We start from the raw sequence: 19989 nt of genomic DNA on the forward strand, positions 1-19989 counted from the left end.
TTACACTAAAAAGTCAATCATGATACTATTCAGTTTACCCTTTATTTTGTCCTTATCATTAAAACTCAAAGTTTTCAAGTCCTTTTCATTAGTTTTCCTTAATAATAATGATTAAATTGTTATGCAATACATGTTTTTATGTATCATTAATCAAATCATAATCGACCCCAAGATGAATGTTCCTTCATTCATAAATGGTTTCTCACTACTTCAGAGGCTCGTCTACATCCCACGTATTCAACCTTTTCTTTGCCTCTTCCACCTGCAATTCAATTAAAAAAAAAATCAAATTTATAACTTTTATCTATTAAGTGACGCCCCTTTTACACGACATCGTCGAATCAGTAAGACGATTATATCAAATTTAAAAAAAAAATCACTTGTAATATTAATAACTCATACAAGATAAGCCCCCAAAAATTATAAATAAAAAAATAATAAAAAAAAGGGAAAAAACAAAAAAAGAAAGAAGAAGACTTGTATTCAAATTTGATACCTCTTTGTTCCAATCAGTCCGAATGGTGACCCACATTAGGATGAGTGTTTGCATCAATGTGCCCCCCACCATTCCTAACCATATTCCCTAAAAATTATCACACGTAATTGTTACCGTCATCATCATTTGTATCATACGTTTACGATCACATTACAAGGTATAACATAGTACGACAATTAATGTAAATAAACACCTGCATCATGCGATTAGATTAGCTTAGTGACAAGAACATGACAATATACAATCCCGTCCGAGATTTTTCAGTTTGATGTTAGTGTTTTTTTTTTTTTTTTTTTTTTTTTTTTTTTACCTTAGCGCCGAGCTTGAAGTAAAACCCTAGAAGCGCACCAAAAGGTACTCCAACCACGTAATAACATCCTACATTCACATACGCAACAAAAGCCTGCCATCCACACCCAACAGCAACACCTGAATTCAAGCAGTGACATTCATTAGCATATATTTCATTTAGTAAGCGTAAAGTTCATAGATTGATGCTCCAAGTTATATTTACCGGACAAGACTGGCTGGACTCCATTAAGGAGGAGGGTGAGGGCGAGAAGCGGGCAGAGATCAGATACAGCAGCAGCCACGGCTTCACCTTCGGTGAAGGCGTAGCTCAACTTATGACGCAGTAAAAGAACAACTATGGCTGCGAAGACTGAGATAATGAAAGAGACTGTAGTCACCACCACAACTGAAAATGCTGTAGACTTTGGATGTCCAGCTCCAAGCTCATTACTCACTCTCACACTGCTTGCAGTAAATCATGAAAAGCAAAAAGTAAGTTTTAATAATTCTATGTTCTCTACGTAAAAAAGTTATGTGACCTATCCATATATGTACAGGACCCTTCGTAAGGGGAGTTCAAATCCACCACAGCTGGACTGGAATTTATATCGACAATCATATCCTAACTGTATTGGTTATCAATATCGTTCACAGTACTGGTACTTCTGATAATTGATAGTACAGTTGTCGATATAAGTTCAATTTGGTTATCAATACGAATTCTGCTCCAGCTACTGTGAAACGGGATCCCTTTCAGAAGGGACATGTATGTAATATCCATGGGAATGATCCTGACCTTGCCGCTGCATTTAACCCAACTGAGATCATGAAGACCCATCCATTGATTGTCATGCTGCAATTGATAAAAAAACCCTGATGTCAAACTTAATTAAAGGCACACAAAATTAGGTATCTACTGAGAGTTGGTGGTTGGTTCTGATAAACTAGCGCATCAATTATTAACCACCTTCGATGCGGTAGCTCGGAGAGAGCGTGACATGACGACTGCAATTGTAAGGAATTATTGTTTTGTTGTCCCACGCTTGATGCTCTTAATAGAAGAGGGAGTGGAACATTAAATAAAATGTCCCACGTATTAGAGAAAATAAATCCCCTCTCCAAGGTATATGACTCTAGCCTCTATGGAACTGGATTTAACAATCTCAGTCGTGTCATGAGCCACCGCCAAATTAATCGGACCAGGTATACAAATCACTCTAGGTGATTGGATTCAACCCAGTCTCATACGTCATGGCCATGCACGCCATTCCCAAGTCTTCTAATTTCTTACTCTACTATATTTACATGTAAATAAACATGTCATAGTTCACCCATCAAACAAAGCCATGTATACAAATGAAACGAATTCAACCTAGTCTCAATTATTTCTTGACTCATGAAATCGGACTGTATCCTTTATGTGATGGCGAGATTGATGGTTAGACACATTTTTGAGCTAATGGTCCAAAGGATTGGCTAAAAGTAAAAGACATGAGAAAACAATGAATAAAGACATAAAATCGGGTTGTATACACCGCCCTTATGTGATGGCGAGATTGATGGTTAGACACATATCACGTACTATATCCATTCCGTATAGCAAGTATGATTTAGACCCTACATATATATATGCTTGGCTGACAACTTCCCATTTTTGTGCACCGTGAATTTTGCCAAAAAGAACTTATTAGGAAAGAGACAAAACACAATTTGGGTGATATGCATAAGGGACAAGAATATTTATCATATAATAACAAGTGCCACGTGTGGGTACGAAATTAGACTTTGAGACCCCAAAATAAGTTCCTAGCCAATTCGTTCACATCTTCTATCTAGCCAGCGATTACTATTGTCCAAAAGGTGGCTACCCACATATGCAAATTCAATCCAAAATGTAAGCTAGGTCTTTCTACCGACATATGTGCAAATTCAATCCAAAATGTAAGGCTAGATGTCAAAACTTAAGCATAAGCACCCCCATCTAATCCTAATTCCAATATAGATAGACAAAACGATACGATACTACTAGGCCACTCATATATAGATGTGTAACCAGTCACAGACATATCAATCTAAATAAGTCTCGTAATGAATTTACAATCATCAATCAATCAAGTGATCACACAAAAAGAAAATAATTAATTCATGTTGGTCGTGTTCTGACACCGCTTTAATGCACATGATGAAATAAATATGAATATTAGATCTTACTAATTTTTCTTTATTTTAAACAATCTACCAATTATGGTGAGTGTGATTCATGAGGTCAAGACTTTAGGTCACATGTTCTCGATGATTATTTTGATTTACTATCATTTAGTCTTTATTTATTTTGAATTAAAATTAGTGAATGACAATTATTGATATAAAATAAAGAAAAATTAGTAAGATCTAATATTCATATTTATTTTATTCATGTGCATTAAAGCGGTGTCAGTACACGACCAACATGAATTAATTATTTTCTTTTTGTGTGATCACGTGATTGACACTAAATCAAAACAATCATCGAGAACATTTGACCTAAAGTCTTGACCTCATGAATCACACTCACCATAATTGGCAGATTGTCTAGTTAAAAAATAAGAATAATAATAAATAAAAATAAAAAATTCTGCACACTTTTTACAATCTCTCGTTTACTTTTATTTTTAAATTAAATATAAAATAATTTATAGACACAAATAAACAAAAATGTAGGAAATAAAATAAATGTGTAGTGCGCATTCCTCATCTTCTGTTTTTCTATTATCTATATGAAAATATCTATGCATGTATATTAATTGGTATCCAGACATTTGGTTGGGCCATCTGGTTGCCGTGTTTAATTATCAACAAAAAAACAAAACAATATACTTTGTCCCTAGTTTTTTCTTGTGGTCAGTGTAAATAATTAGCTATATCAAGGTCCGACCAGTCGTCAGTAGTGGCTTATAATAATACGAAATAGATTATTTTCGGATCTTTTTCTAAAAAACTCACGAATTAAATGATTTGAATTTTTGAAATTTGATATAACAGTTAAAAATTATTATAACTTTTAAAAGATTTTACTAACTAATATGTTTTTAACAGTTTGATCAAATTTTAAAAATCCAGATCATTTAATCAGTAGATTTTAGAAAGAAAAAAAAAATCTGAAAAAAATCTCTTTCCACAATAATAAGGCATACTCGTGAAGACCAATTATTGTCCTGTGAAAAAGTATAAGCACTTTCCTAGGGGTCAGGTAATAATACAGGAATGAGGTCAATTTTGGAACTCTAGTGTCCGGAGATTGTAAATGGAGAGATTATAAATCGAGATCTGAATCATTTAAAGCTTATAAATTTTCGTAAAGTGCCTTTTGAGGTGGGTATAAAATCAAAATGAAGTGATCCAAATTTTTTGATTCACGGGTTGACAGATATAAAGATCTGAAGTGAATCCCAGGCCACAATAAAATCACTTTTTCGACAAAAAGTAAAAGCACTTTTAACAATGGCTTACCAGATCGAGAGAGAGTCGAGGGCCAGCTCAGGGTTTTCCAGCAACCCAGCAAGCAAAACAAGAATCTGAAAGTACCACGTCTCAAGGCAAAGCATGACAGCAGATGCCACAGACAACTTGAAAAAACTATACAATCCGCTAAAAGCTTGCCACGAAAACCCTGTCCACGTGTGCTTACACCTGTCACTCTTCACAACGTACACGAACTGTGCCACCACAGTGATCCACCACGATAAACTCAGCACCAGCGAAGCACCCAGCAAACCCAGTCCTAGTTTGTACACAGCAACCCAGCTGAGTACAATGTGAATTACTAGGGTTCCAGTCGATATGTAAGCACTTGGGGCTACTATGCTTTGCGCTTGCATGAACTTTTGGATCGGGAAGTTGACAACGTAGGCAAAGATCTGAGGGATCAGTCCGTACACGTAAACTGCAGCTGAAGAAGCAATGCTTGGAGATTCACCGAGTAAAAGTAAGATGGGTTCGCAGAAGATGTAAATAATGGTGAGAAGTACCCCAGGGAAAAATAGGAGGACTGATGACCTTTGCAGGTATATGCCCAGCATTTCGTACTTTTGGGCACCATATGCTTGTCCACATAGTGTTTCCACTGCGCTTCCCATACCTAACTGTTCAGTAAAAGAAAAAAAAGTCAGACAGATGTCGGAATTAAGGCCACCTCATTAGATTTACATGTATGTTGATGAAGAAATTGATGCGAACTTTTTTAAACTTTTCAAATTAAACGTAGAAGATAGATTAGTCGAAAGGAAACTTATCCCTTCGAATCTCCCCAGAAATGGTCAGATTCAGAAATTAAGTTTTCTTCCTGAGCATTTCCCAGTTCAACTTATAGATAATACTTGAAAGTTGACATTTGTTTCTTCGGATCTAGTGAATTATTTGATCCAAGATACCAAAAGAGACATGTTAACATTTGTTTCTTCCTGCTACGTATATTTAACGTAGTGATTTATTCAATTTATTCACTAATTTTGTTTTCTGAAAAATGAGATGCAAATACGCTATGATCAATAAACTTATTTATCAAATTTTGATTGCCAAATGATGTGACATTCTGTTAATAATTCCGTTACATACCAAAAGACCATAGGCGAACATTTGGATGCCATTGTTCCCGAGGGAGGAGGCGGCGAGCTCGAGATTACCAAGGTGGCCAGAAAAAATTTGGGTGGACATGGACATGACATAGTTGATCATGTACACGATGATGGCGGGGGCGGCGAGGATGACAAGGAGCTTGGACTCGATCCATAGGGCGGGTTTGAGCCGCTGAGAAAACGGCTTGTCAGTGTCGGATAGTACTTGTTCGAGCTCACCGCTCGCGTGCTCATCGTGAGAATGTTTTGAGGATTGGGTGGAGGTGGGCGGAAGGGGAAGGTAGGATTCATGCAGAGGATGCTGGAGCTCATTATTTGCCATTTATGGAGTTTTTTGTGGAGTCTTCTGGGTGTGTGGGAAGAGTGGTGAAGCAAATACAAGTAGGAAGGAAGAGATATAAATGAGGGTTATGGGGTACGTGACAAATGAGATGGGTGAGATCTGGACAAGGGAGCCAACGTGGTGGAAGTTGCAGGTTTTGATTTGTGAGCCAAAGACATTCAAATCATATGTGAGGCGTGGAACACATGGCGTGGGATCGAACAAAAAAGTTAAACGTGGTAATAATGTAATAAAACAAAAGTTAAATGATTTTTCGGCACTCTTGTTCTACCATGGCACACTTATCGGTTTATTTATCGAAAGTGATATGTATTTGTTTTCCTTTTCTTTCTCTACACATCACTATTTATGGTTCCTTGATTCTATTCAGATTTATCAAAATCACTTCCTAGATTTTGTTACTTAATTCTTCTTCTTTTTTTATTCGATTTAAATACCAAAATTAAACATGAGTGACATGAAAAAGAAAAAATGTGTGAAAGTTATATTCCGAATGTGCACATATTGGATTGTTTATATACTTGATAAACTTTACTTCTATTTCTAAAGTTTGAGAGCTTACTATCCAACGTTCAAACAAATATGAGTTCGACTAGTTGACCAGATTTGAACCGTCTCTCTTTAATCACTATGGGATAAACGTTCGACCTTTATTATTTAAAAGCTTAGTACAAATTTGTATTTTTTTAATATTCAGCGGTTAAGCAAATATGAGTTAGATCAATGAGTCAGAGTCGAATTCTCTCCTTAATGAGTATGGGCTAAAAATTCGACTGTTAATATAAAATTGTATCTTGTTAACAACATTCAATTCATATGCCCATGTGTTGGAAACCAAGTTCAACATGGTATAGTAGGTGTTCATACTTCATATTGTGTTTTCTTTATTTGTATTTTAATGTCTCTCAATTTGGACTTTCTAAAGTGTGAAAGCAATGAACAAAGTTGCTCTTTTGCATTTCCATCTACCTAGGGTCTTCCATAATGAATAACTACACACAAAAAGCCAAAGAGGAAATGTTCCTTTCTTCTTCCTTTTTTGGCAAGTCTCTTCCTAATCACCAATAATTTGGGGATGTGGAAAGTAAAATACTTGCTGACCAAAACAAAACGTGCCTAGATCATTGGAAATGATTTATAAAATGCAATATTGTAGAGTAACGGTGATTCTATTTCATGTAAGTTTCTTTCTTATATGAGGAATTGTCCATGTCTTTAACTCGTGGATGTCAAGTTCACATCAGATCACATGCGCAATGGAGGTGGGTAAAAGCTACTGTTATATAATTGTAAAAGAAGCAGAGAATCTCTGGTATTTGCAGTCAAACTTTATGTAAGAATCTTCAGAACCACCAAGGAGGAAAGCAAGGCCTACAACTCAGACCTGGAAATACCACTATACGTTAAATTTGACGGAAAAGAAGATATATTTGATTGAAGGACCACTCGTACAACATAAAGTTAAGTTGAAGGATGAAAAAAACTAATATGAGAGTTCAGAGACAAAAACTAAACATAAAGTAAAGTTCAAGTACCTTTGCTACCACGCACCTCACAAAAACCAAAAGGACAATAATATTGGCCATATATAATCCATCCACACATGATACATGGAACAAGCTCCAATATTTGGTATAGAAATCAATAAAACCATGAACATAAATCCCTGATCCCATGTGAGAGATGCTTAGAGCCACTCTACTTTTAACGCGTAAAACCCTCTCATATATATATATATATATATGTATGTATGTTATCTCATATGTATCTCCCTGCAGTCTGTGTGTGTGTGTGTGTGTGTGTGTCTCATATGTATAAATATATATAATTATAATTTCAACAACCCTGAAATCGTGGTTTACGTTGAGTTGAAAATATTGGTTTCACATGATATGCAGTGAACCCACCTCACCGCAGAGCATCTCCATCACAAGCAGTGAACCCCACCCGACCGGACCACCCCTAACTACCTATTTCGTGATATAGGTGTCCATTGTCAGACAGATTAGTTTGCAGACATACATATATGTTACTAATTGCTAGCCTTGACTTGTAATTTACTTGCTGATAATTGGAAAATGTTTTCTTATCACTACTAGTACTAGACACTAGCTACATAAATATTTATGTTGATACATTGAAAATTCATACCAACCGTTGATTATATCTATAAATTCTATGCATGAAAACTCAACATATATACTAGTTTAAATACCACACAACACAAGCTAAATAATATTCTTTTACCAAACTTATATTGTTAGACAAATGTTTTCGTTGTTTACTCAGTATATGTTGTGAATTCATTTGTTGGCTTTGACTTTATGTTTTACTAGTTGTTTTAAGAGTATGATCTGTCCAAGCAAAATCCATCAAGTCTGCTTTCTGCACGTCATCGTTTCAATAGCCTATAAACAAAAACCAGTTCATCATAACACGCAAAAATATAAAAGCACTGTTCTAGCTTATGATATGAGCTCATATGATACTTTAATTCGTTAGATGATGAACTTGTTATCCATGGACGGTTCCTACTTTTTTATATGCTTAATATTGTAATATAAAAGGCAGTTAAAAGTTGGTGAAGCCCATCTGCGTAGCAAAATTTGCAGGTGATCAGGATGTAACATGTTATTAATGCTTATCAAACTTGCATGTATAATTAAGGAACAACTTACATGACACAAATATATGGTTATCATGATTCTCATTTCAATAACACAACGTCATATTAAAAGTATATATACGTGTCGTTAAATTATTGACATGAGACGCCACCGTATAAGTGTACTATGTGGCACTACCATGGTAAATCCTTCTCGTATAATGGGGTAGATCACTTGCTGAATTGGATCATGACGAAATATGTATGTCTTACGTGCACAAACTGAGTACCATTGATTTGTACGATTGATTATTTATCGGATCATCTCATCGTCTTCAAATTAAGTAGCTAGCTAGATAATAGGATTAGGACTATAGAATAGCAATGATCCAAGCTGGATTATACCAACTTTCTTGCATACTTAATTCTGATCGATACCTCTTTTGGAAATATGTATATTGCATAGAATCCAGCAAATATGTGTGGAAACAAAACATACCATCAGCAACAAATTTAAATAAGCATCACCTGGCGTCATCTACAGTGGCTATACCTTGTATAAGTTTAGCAGTACTAGTAGGGGGACGGACTTGATTAAACTAGAATTAGTATTAATCTAAGTTTAAGCTCAACATATAATACATACGTATTGGACTGATTTGAAGAAATCTGAATCATTACATCAATGCAGATACTTTTGGCCGGAGGTTGGTTGACCAATACTAAAGGTAAAAAAAAACTCAACAAAAGGTTACCTTAACATAAAACAAACACTACATACAATTCTATATGAGAATTGAGAATTGCTTAATAATTTTATGTGAGGAAGTGTAGTGTTGGTCTCGAACAGTAATTAAAAGTTAATCCCACTTTTTCTTTCAAATATTCGGCGCAACAAACGCAAACCTCATGTGCTTTCTCCACCCTCCTCTCTATATCTTTATACAACACTTTTATATAACCCCTCCCACCTCTCTCTCTCTCTCTCTCTTTGATATTCTCTCTGCCAAGTACTCCATTTTTCTTCAAAACTCAGCTATGGGAAATTATTTGAGAAGTAATAACAAGATTCCGTCACAAGATTATGAGAAGCATGAGACAGCAAAGGAATTCGAAACCCTAGAAGCAACAAAAACAGCAATTGCATTGCCATCCAAGTTGAAGCAGGAGAAGAAGTCTGTGAGGTTTAATTTACAAGAAGATCAAGAAATCGGCAGACGTAGAGGAAATATTCCTGATGATTCGAATAGTGGTGGGGCTGTGAGGATTAGTCTGGTGGTGACTCGGGAGGAGTTGAAACAGCTGCTGAATTATAAGAAAGATTCAAACCACTCTTCTTTGGAGGAATTGATGAGTGCTCTGAAGTCCAGAGGAACTAGGGTTTCCGAAATTAATGGAACGAGTGGGGATGATAAAAGCATAAGCAGTGGTAGTTGCTGGAGGCCAACTTTAGAGAGCATTCCAGAGGATCAATATTGATGTATGTATGTATGTACATACACACACTAATTGTAGAATTAGAAAACTGGTTTGATTATGTTTGATGTGTGGCCTAATTAGTATGTATTATTTAATCACCATATCATCAGTGTACTTTCACTTTTGTGTTGCATAAATTGAAGACAATTAGAAAAGTAGGTGATCGTTTCAACCGTCGAATATCATACTAACTCATTTCTGCTTTACTAAATGGACAAGGACTCCCATTTTCGGTGTCCTTCCGTACTTTCCTGTTTGTGTGGTCACGGTTAAGCCACGTCAATATTTTATATTACTATTTATTTTTGTCTTATTATCTCTATAAAAAAACAATATAAAATGTTGACGTAGCTTAACCGTGACCACACAAAACAGGAAGGTACGGAAGAGCACCGAAAGTGGAAGGGCAGACAATCTTTGTCCTTGCTAAATTGCAACTGCGGCCAAATTATTGTTGAAGACAGTTAGGCTATTAATTTTTGAAACTTTTGAAAGTAATCTCTCACATTCTGCTAGGGAAGAAATAATAAAAATAACAATTGCTGTTGCCACAAATTCTATTCCCAAAAACTATATTTTGATTACACCTCAACAATATCAATTGTACTTGAACTGTTAAATAATTATAATCGGTGATACTGAAGTTACAGACTTGAATTTAATCAACCTGGCTCTACTCCAAGTTCAATGCCCCCACTAATAGAAAAAATTAGAGTGTAGTGTCTAAGCTTTAGAATTAGAAGAACGCATGCATTGCCTGCGATAACAAGGTTGTGATTGATCCTACCTACAGAGTTCGTGAGGAGCAACCATAAACAGTAATAAATGGATTGTCGAGGTTTCAAGTTCGATTCTCATGAATAATGAGTTTGATACCTAATTATAGTCAACCCTTTAAGTTGTTTGATCTAAATTTCCCTCCCCTAAAATCCTTGTATCAAAAAAGAAATAGAAGTAACACAGAAATAATTGTTGGAGAATAGAATCTTGCATTGGTCATATAACAAAATAATATACAACTAATATATAGTAGTTTCCACTCCTAATATCATCAAGACTTTTTGTGATAAAGACCAACACCTAGCAATAGGTGGTTAAGTTGGAACAATATCAGTGACATTGGTTGCCTATAAAGTTACCATAGTATCAGAGCAGACTATTCTTTCGACACGTTCTGGATCCGATTTACTAGACTTGAATGTGCCTAGCTCCAGCTTAAGTATATTAAATACTGGGTCCTCGAAAAGTTGCGTTGGTTCTAGTCCTTGAATGTGGTCAGGCACTTAAAAAGTTGTGTTAGCTCCAATATAATAATTTGACCAATTCTCGATGTGGAAATTGGTTTCTCTTGTGACCCCATATGAGACCATTGAGGAGACATGTTGGAGATAGGATCCCACATCAGTCGTATGACAAAATAATATACAACTAATATATAGAAGTTTTACCCTTAATATCACTGAGGTCTTTTGTAATGAAACGCAACACCTAACAATAGATGATTAAGTTAGGAAGTTTAGCAATACCAATCAAATCTTTTAAGCTAATATTCAAGTATTTGAATTTCTATTGGGTCGCTAATTGACAAATCGACACACAATGGGGGTGCTTTGGCTAATTGACAAATCGACACACAGATGGGGGTGCCTTGGCTAATTGACAAATTTGTCAGGCACAGATATATTATGACGTGTTTTCTTGTATGGATCTGGGCAAGATTTTGCTCGTCATGCTTTTGGAATCCTTGAAGACTACAAGAGTTGTTCATCGTTCACACACATAAGTCATACTAACCCTATATAATTGAATGAACCTTCTGTCATGTCCAGTGAAACCCGATTTGTCATGGATACCTACATCAAATTTGTGCCGACGTCTTTTTAAGCTGTTAAATCAAATTCAATGATCAACAATCACCAATTTTAAACCGTTTAAATTTGATCCAATTGTACAGTGATATTTGGTGCCTTAAAGTACCTAAAAAGTCGAGCTAGTGGATCAAAAGCATTACAAAATATCAAACTGAGAAACTCTTGTTTGATACTGCAACATCACCGTGTTGTATAACGATCTCCTCGTGCTATAACATGTGTTTAATCACTGATCCTTGAAATTTGGTATCAAGAAATGAAATTAAAAGCTCGTTTGGAACTGTTTCTTTAAAAACCACCACTTCTCATAAGCACTTTCAATAAAAGTGCTTCTATAAGAAGCGCATAGAAATATCTAAAAGCAAGGGACCATGAATTTATGCAGAGTTGTGGAAATAAATAAAAAAATTAATCGTCGCATGACAATAATTCAATTTAATATCAAATCGGGGGTGGGGCGTTAGATTCATCATATGCCATGAAACAAAATATCACATTGATCGTATCACTGTTCAAAGGCATAACACTGCCTATAATCTTGGTGCACTTGAAAACCCAAGGTACATGCGTAAATGCTTTAGAACAAGCAAACAATCGAAACGGAAAAAGATTCTACTGCTCGGAAACTATATTTTTAACCCGTCGAAAGACCAACAAATCAACAAGCCTGCACAACCTGGATAGTGTTAAAATGAATAACAAAAAAATTTGCCTCCGTCCCGCAAAAAGGGACCTTTCGTGTTATTTTGGGGTCCTTATTCTTCCTCACATTTTACAATTGAAAACGCTTGCAGTGATGCGGATAGCAAGTCCTCGGAACGGCGTGATCCAGTTACTGCTTGCTTAGGTTCCTGATAACGTATTGAAGAATGCCTCCGTGGTTGAAGTATTCCAGTTCCACCTGCAAGTGCAACCAAATCACAACATGAGCAACCAAACAGTATTATCACAGAACGTTACTTCACTTGGGTTTAGAAATACAAAAGCAAATATAATACACGGATGATGAAAGTAGCAAGTACCTCAGTGTCAAAGCGAACAGTGCAGGTGAAAGATTTTCTATTGTCCGTTGTGACGGTCACATCTTGGCCAGGTTTAATCTCACTAATGTTGCTTGGGAGGTCAATGGTATACCGTTCGTGACCAGTCAATCCTAGCGTGTCTGCATCCTCACCGGCCTTGAAACAAAGAGGAATGATACCCATCCCCACCAAATTACTGCGATGGATTCTTTCGAAACTTTTAGCAATCACTGCTTTAACGCCCTGTTGTGTGGCAAAAGTTAAGTCAACCAAACAAGAAAGATACTGTAATGAAAACTTACAAACTCATTCAAATGGCGGTGTAAAATAACTCACCAATAGCATTGGGCCCTTGGCGGCCCAATCCCTGGAGCTTCCACTTCCATACTCGGCTCCGGCTATTACAATAGTGTCGTGCCCATCAGCCTTGTATCTCTGAAATAGAAACAGAAGATCGATTGCAAAGATTTAGTGAATAGTTTTCTGTAGTTAACAAAAGACAGAAATTTGTGAAATATTCATTGGCAACTCACAGTTGCTGCATCAAAGACAAAGAGTTTCTCCCCGGTGGGAATGTGAACTGTTTTAGGCCCTACTTCCCCATTCAAAAGCTTGTTAACGAGGCGGATATTGGCAAAGGTTCCCCTGGCCATAACTTCATCATTGCCACGACGACTTCCGTAAGAATTGAAGTCTTTGCGGTCCACCCCACGCTCAAGAAGGTACTTGGCTGCAGGACTGTCCTTGTTGATGCTTCCCGCTGGGGAGATGTGATCAGTTGTAATACTGTCACCAAAATTCAACAAGCAGTACGCATGCTTCACTCCATGAGCACCAGGAGGATCCATGGTCATATCCTTGAAGTATGGGGGCTCATGAATGTAGGTTGAATTAGGGTCCCATGAGTACAGTTTGGATTCGGGAACTGATAGCTGATTCCAAATGGGGTTGCCCTTAGTAATTGACTCGTAAGTGCTCTTGAACATATCTGGCAACACGCTGGATTGCACTACCTACAAAACATACAGTCATGAGTTAATTTTGTATACTGCTGAAGTTTCACAACAAATCCAAAATTCTAATTTACCTCAGCAATCTCCTCTGTGGACGGCCAGATATCCCTGAAATAGACGCTCTTACCATCCTTCCCTGTTCCAATTGGCTCCTTATCAAAGTCAATGTCAACCTGGAAAATGAAATTTTAAGGTTAACTCGTGTCGATGATTGTTTCATATGATGGACGAAAAGAGATCACTGCTGGCAGAATAACAAAATGAATTATTAAAACTCACACGGCATAAAAGGCATTCATAATAGTAGTAAATGACAGTGGGATAAAGATTAAAGAGAACATGCAGCAAATACTACTTCATGATGCTTCAACATCCAACAATGTCTTATTAATCAATTTTCTTGTTAAGAAAACAGTAAACATGCCAGCAACCAAGTGATTCAAGGAGTACGGAACAAGGGTAAATTAATTAAATATTGTTAATATTTTTAGACACTATAATCTGATATTGAGCTCCAAATGACAGGATTTTAGAGACTATTTGCGTCAAGACCAGGATGAATGGATGTTAACATATCACTAGAAATGTAAATAAAATCATTCTGGCCTATTTCAGAATCAATAAGTACGAAAAGAAGTTTTACACGGGAAAATGAAATTTATAAATTAACAAAAAGGTGTATTATTCCTTCTGAAAAATGTATTTTTCCTCCTGATGGCAAAATCCCATAATCATTAGAGCACGATACACACATAAGAGGAACATGAAAGGCACAACCAGTGAGAATAACTCATCTTTAAAACCAAGTAAATACAACGAATATACAGGTGCAACAAATAAAGGAGATGAAGAAAGAAAAAAAAATTGGGTAGTTAACTATTGTCCATAGATGAAGCTGAATCACATAACCAAAAAAATAAAGCCACAAAAATGAAAAAACAAATACTTTGCACCCTATGCAAGTATGACATACCGTTCCAGCAAGGGCATAAGCAACCACTAAAGGAGGAGAGGCAAGGTAATTAGCTCTTGTCAACGGATGAACACGGCCCTCAAAATTCCTGTTTCCAGAGAGCACAGCAGCTGCTACAATGTCTGCAACAGAACGATCGAATTTTAGATCCACATGCTAGAGCTAGAGTAGAAACTAATAATATAGGACTTGAGTTCTTGTGAAGGAAATGAGAATTCATGTAACATGTAAATATGCTTGAGTTTTACAAATTATATAACCTTTTTATGCAAAAATAAACAATACTACTTCAACATTACCATTTTCCGATATAGCAGAAGCAACACTTTCGTGCAGATCCCCTGAATTCCCAATGCATGTTGTGCACCCATATCCAACAATATTGAAACCTTGTTGATCAAAATACTTTTGCAATCCGCTACATCAAACATATTAACTTTCAATAAACAATTTGTATCTAGTTTTAAAAAGTCTAATTCTCCAAAAACAGAAACCTACCTCTGTAGCAAATATTTTGTAACAACTCCAGAACCTGGGGCAAGACTTGTTTTAACCCATGGCTTGACCTGAGTTGCCAGCAAATCAACATTCAATTATACAAAAACAAAAAAAGTTTTCTTGCACAATCCATATTGCAGACAAAAGAAAGAAAAGGGAAAAAAATGGTCGATTGTTGATGAGAACTATAAGATTGCCTCACCTGTAGACCAAGTTCACTAGCCTTCTTTGCAACGAGAGCAGCCCCAAGCATGACACTTGGGTTTGATGTATTGGTGCAACTTGTGATTGCAGCAATCACAACACTACCATGGTTAAGCTCTGCTGGCTGTCCATCGAATTGAAACTTTGCCACTTTGTTTTGCACCTCTTTTGGTATGGCAAATCCCTATATTCAGCAAGAGTTTTAGGAAGGATGGTACGACAACGAGAATTGCAACTGCAGCATTATCTCATAAAATTAAATATACACAGTATCTTACAGCTACAGAGTCTTTACTAATGTCCACTGAGTACAATCCTAAAAATTATGCTAGGATCAGAAAAAATGGGAAGTTTGTTTTCAAATGAGAAAGAAGCAACATTCGAAAATTTTAAGGAAACACTAAGGATAACGACTTACCTTGAACCCAACCTTGTTATCAAGACAAGCATGCCAATCAGATTTCATGTCTTTCAAAGTCACACGGTCATGAGGTCTGCACCAAGAATACAAGTTATATATGATATACAAAAAAATAATAGTAAGCAACGAATGTAACTACACATTGAATAAAAATAACCTCTTAGGTCCTGAGACACAGGGCTCGACTTCTGAAAGGTTCAATTCTAGGTAAGATGAGTATGCTCGTTCTATTTGAGGCTGAAACAAATAACTATTAGTCAATAGATGCATCTCAAACAAAGTTTGAAAGGTTGATTCAGATAATTCAAAACTGATAAGAACAAAAATACCAAAGAGCTCTTACCTCATTATAGTCAACAAACAATTTATTTGCCCGCAGATAACTTTCAATCATTGACACCTATAATTTAATGAAGAGGTCAGATATCTCTTGAATAATACTTATGAAACTAATTATTAGTACTTAGTAAAGTACTCACAGTCTCATCACTTCTACCAGTCAATTTGAGATACTGTAAAGTAACATGATCAACAGGGAAGAAACCCATGGTTGCACCATACTCAGGGGACATATTGGCAATAGTGGCCCTGTCAGCTAACGATAGTTCACCCATACCATCCCCTGCAGACACATACAAACACGAACCATTATATATAGTCAGGGCATAGCAAATGCAATTATTACTTAAAATTACGCGTAATCAGGATCAACTTACCATAGAATTCAACAAATTTTCCAACAACTCCATGCTTCCTCAGTATTTGTGTGACAGTCAAAACCAAGTCAGTAGCAGTAACACCATTGTTTAACTTTCCAGATAACTTGAACCCGACAACACCAGGCAACACCATGCTCATTGGCTGTCAATTTCAAAGCATATTGCATTAGAGGAAAATTTGAAATGAGTTTAAACCATGTAGAGTATTAGCATGCAACGAGGAAAGTATGCATCAAGGTGTATTAAACAACCACATTAAAAATGCCTTCTCAGCTACTTAGGTAATTTTCCAGACTTCACATTACCTGGCCAAGCATAGTAGCTTCGGCTTCGATACCTCCAACTCCCCATCCAGCAACTCCTAACCCGTCAATCATGGTTGTATGGGAATCAGTTCCAACCACACTATCAGGGTAGAGTAAGCCATCATTGTTGAAAACAACCCGTCCAAGATATTCAAGATTAACCTGAAATTACAACGTATCCACTAATTTTAAACCAAATCCATGAGAATTGAAATGCATAGACACAAAGGTTACATAAGTAAATCTTGTTATTAAATGACAAAAATCATACTACTTTCATCTTTACCTGATGAACAATGCCAGATCCAGGTGGAACAACAAGCATATTATGGAACGCAGTAGAACCCCATTTAAGAAAAGCGAATCTCTCCTTATTTCTCTGGAATTCAAGATCCATATTGGCCTGCACTGCATTTGCTGATCTTGCAACGTCAACTTGAACGGAATGATCAATAACAAGATCTACAGGAACCTGCATGAATGCAGAATTTCGTTTAATTGTACATACTAAAACAAGCGTAGGACCAAATCAAGTGAGTACAACGTCCGAAAAGGGCACTAAAAATAACATTAAATTTGCAATTACAAGTTGACAATTGAGTTATAATCTAAAGTACTGATACCAAACCCCTGGGACAGTGACCGAAATAACAAGACTGAACGCACATAGTAAGAACTCCACATACCAAAGGATTGATCTTCTTAGAATCACTCCCAAGTTTGTTCATAGCATCACGCATACAAGCAAGGTCGACCACAGCTGGAACTCCGGTGAAGTCCTGGCAACAAAGTCGTATAAGCATTGGAAAACGAATACAACATACTCTGTCTTCTAAATTCCTACTAAGGGTAAATGATAGTCCCTGAATTACCTGCAAGAGCACACGAGCAGGCTTGAAAGGAATTTCGACTTGCTTTGGGGCAGTCTTTTCCCAATCAAGAATTTTCTCAACATCCTCCTTCTTGACTTGGAAGTTATCGCAATTACGAATAGCAGATTCCAGAAGGATTCTGATGGAATACGGTAACCTATCTGTTACATATATACACGAGAGGATATTAATAATCGTACAATTACATGAAACCAGCAAAATAGTATTCGGATAACTGAGTGCTAGAATAGTACCAATCCTTGGGTCGTTCAGAGAAGGAAGGCTGTAGAATTTGCCAAACTCGCCACCTCCGGGCTTGGGAAGACTTGTCAAATTTGGCTTGAAGGGATTTTCGGAAGCTGGAACCACACAGATGAACAATCAGAACCCAAATTAAGACCAGTTTCTGAAAATAAATTTATAAAATTAAGATAAATGCCCATAATTTCCATTTTTCTATGTCAAAATTCAGATCATACGACACCAGTGTCACATTCATTCAATAAGAAAAGTTTTTGACGAATCGAAATACGAAATTAGACCGGATTCAATAGAGTTTCCGAGTCATTTTTCAATTTTATCAGCAGCCAAACAGTATTCATTTCACAACTACCAAGCAATAGCAGCTCAGCTGCAGAAGCTTCAAAACCACCAAAAAGAATCCAGATTTTCAAAAACAAGCATGAAACAGAAACGATTCAGATCAAAAATAGAAAAGCGACGACCAATCAGAAGCTCCGAGAACTACGGAATGAGAGGAGAGCGTACCCATGGAAGCGATCTTGCGCTGAAACTGTTCGATGACGGGAGCGACGGCTCTGATCTGGGAGCGGAGGGTGTAGGAGGAGCGCCAATGGACACCGCCGTGGCTCCAGCGAGGGAAGGAGCGAGCGGCGGAGGAGGAGCTGAGGAAGCGGTGGGAGGCGAAGTGGTGGTGCGAAGGCCTGAGGGGCGAAGAAACGAAGGTTCTGGAGACGGCGGAGGAGGAGGAAAATCGAGCCCTAGAAGCTCTGAGGAGGGAGGAGGCAGCGGAGGAGGCAGTGTTTATATACATGACGACGATCACGCATTCATAGACAAAACGCTGAGTGCAGAGATAAGGATTCGGTTAGAGAGAGGAGAGTGATAATTGAGGGGAGAGAGAGAGAGAGAGAGAGAGAGAGAGAGAGATGAAGACAGAGGAGTTATGGAGGGGAATGGAGGAACAGTCGTATGACTGCTTAGGGAGGGTGAGGAGGAAGAGGCGTGTGGAGAGCGACCGAGGCCTATGGCTGCGTGCCGCGCTTCTAGAAGTAGACTGGCTTGGGCTGAGCCTCTGAGAGAAGAGAGGGAGAGGGGGTTCTATCCGGTGTGGAGAGGTGGAGGAGCATTTCTGATTGACACTGTCCAATCAAGTATTTCCACATCATTTCTTTGTCTATTTTCTAATAGATGTGATATCCACACACTTTTTTTTACTTTTCCTATACCTTTTTTATTTTCGACCGTTGGATCAGATGAATTGAAGAAAATCAACGAACAAAAATTAACAAGAGGTGTGTGAAAAGTAAAAAAAAAAAAAATGTGTAGATAGCACATCCCATTTTCTAATTGTTTGACCCGAAAAGTAATGTTCATTTTCCAGAAATTGGATGGTTACTAGTTAAGCACTCTTAAAAATTATGAATTTAAAATAAAAAATAAAAAAAATAAAAAGAAAAAAGATAAGTTGGTAGTTTTGTTATGACAGTTTACCATTTTAGAGGCTGAAAAATAAAAAGAAAAAAGATAAGTTGGTATTTCAGCTTTTCTTAACCACCATCGTATGATTCATCAGCGCTAAAAATCAAACCCAAAATATGTTATGTGAAATACAGGTCTAAAATTTATCTTTAACTACTAAACCACTCTGTAATGATTAAAAAAAAGTATGAATTTCATTGCATTTAGATACCATCTAGCCTTGCATAAGTACAACGCACACAAGCAATTCATAATTTTTTTCTACTTACATAAAATTTAATGTCACTAAGATAAAATAATACAATATGACATTGTGCATTAAATTAGTCAATCACACATACTTTCCATAATTTTTGGCTAAATGTACACAATCTGTCAATCAATTACGCTACTCATCACTATATTTTAATTATGTTCTTGAACATGTGCATAAGATTCAATTATCACGGGGTGATTTAGTGGTTCGAAATGAATTACAGATTTGTATTCTGTACGGTACGTCTTGAGTTCAATTCACGAAGCTAGTGACATGATAATGATTA

General features: G+C 36.8%; 3 protein-coding genes across 3 annotated transcripts; 1 reads left to right on the top strand and 2 right to left on the bottom strand.

Moving 5' to 3' along the window:
• Positions 1–58: 58 nt before the first annotated feature.
• LOC103944529 (protein DETOXIFICATION 40) lies at positions 59–6042 on the bottom strand. The gene is made up of 7 exons (XM_009354995.3): positions 5381–6042; positions 4277–4908; positions 1584–1640; positions 1011–1249; positions 807–925; positions 497–583; positions 59–262 (listed from the first exon to the last, which is right to left on the bottom strand). The coding sequence occupies exons 1-7, from the start codon at positions 5720–5722 to the stop codon at positions 206–208; spliced, it is 1533 nt and encodes a 510-aa protein (XP_009353270.2). The 5' UTR covers positions 5723–6042; the 3' UTR covers positions 59–205.
• Positions 6043–9386: 3344 nt separating this feature from the next.
• LOC125474747 lies at positions 9387–9827 on the top strand. Its single transcript, XM_048578725.1, has one exon. The coding sequence runs from the start codon at positions 9387–9389 to the stop codon at positions 9825–9827; it is 441 nt and encodes a 146-aa protein (XP_048434682.1).
• A 2345-nt stretch (positions 9828–12172) lies between these two features.
• Positions 12173–18981, bottom strand: LOC125474901 (aconitate hydratase, cytoplasmic-like). Its single transcript, XM_048579144.1, has 20 exons — positions 18494–18981; positions 17980–18084; positions 17726–17886; positions 17540–17632; positions 17140–17325; positions 16854–17015; positions 16546–16690; positions 16309–16451; positions 16173–16229; positions 15987–16066; positions 15827–15902; positions 15407–15592; positions 15205–15272; positions 15006–15124; positions 14707–14828; positions 13808–13906; positions 13254–13733; positions 13057–13155; positions 12721–12963; positions 12173–12599 (listed from the first exon to the last, which is right to left on the bottom strand). Exons 1-20 carry the CDS (start codon positions 18777–18779, stop codon positions 12531–12533), a joined length of 2979 nt encoding a protein of 992 aa, XP_048435101.1. The 5' UTR covers positions 18780–18981; the 3' UTR covers positions 12173–12530.
• Positions 18982–19989: the final 1008 nt, after the last annotated feature.

The sequence above is a fragment of a genome, unplaced genomic scaffold, assembly GCF_019419815.1.
Source record: "Pyrus x bretschneideri cultivar Hongxiangsu unplaced genomic scaffold, Pyrus_bretschneideri_v1 Contig13, whole genome shotgun sequence".
NCBI classification, from domain to species: domain Eukaryota; kingdom Viridiplantae; phylum Streptophyta; class Magnoliopsida; order Rosales; family Rosaceae; genus Pyrus; species Pyrus x bretschneideri.

What these genes read in the sequence shown, in the direction of transcription:
- LOC125474747 (XM_048578725.1), top strand. Translation starts at nt 9,387, where the DNA reads ATGGGAAATTATTTGAGAAGTAATAACAAGATTCCGTCACAAGATTAT.
- LOC103944529 (XM_009354995.3), bottom strand. Translation starts at nt 5,722, where the DNA reads ATGGCAAATAATGAGCTCCAGCATCCTCTGCATGAATCCTACCTTCCC. An exon ending in CTCGACTCTCTCTCGATCTG is followed by an intron (nt 1,641 to 4,276) that starts GTAAGCCATTGT and finishes TATCAATTGCAG; the next exon opens with CATGACAATCAATGGATGGG. An exon ending in GGGTTAAATGCAGCGGCAAG is followed by an intron (nt 1,250 to 1,583) that starts GTCAGGATCATT and finishes TACTGCAAGCAG; the next exon opens with TGTGAGAGTGAGTAATGAGC.
- LOC125474901 (XM_048579144.1), bottom strand. Translation starts at nt 18,779, where the DNA reads ATGTATATAAACACTGCCTCCTCCGCTGCCTCCTCCCTCCTCAGAGCT. An exon ending in TGTTTGTTGACTATAATGAG is followed by an intron (nt 16,067 to 16,172) that starts GTAAGAGCTCTT and finishes TATTTGTTTCAG; the next exon opens with CCTCAAATAGAACGAGCATA. An exon ending in TTCTGCTATATCGGAAAATG is followed by an intron (nt 14,829 to 15,005) that starts GTAATGTTGAAG and finishes GTTCTGTTGCAG; the next exon opens with ACATTGTAGCAGCTGCTGTG.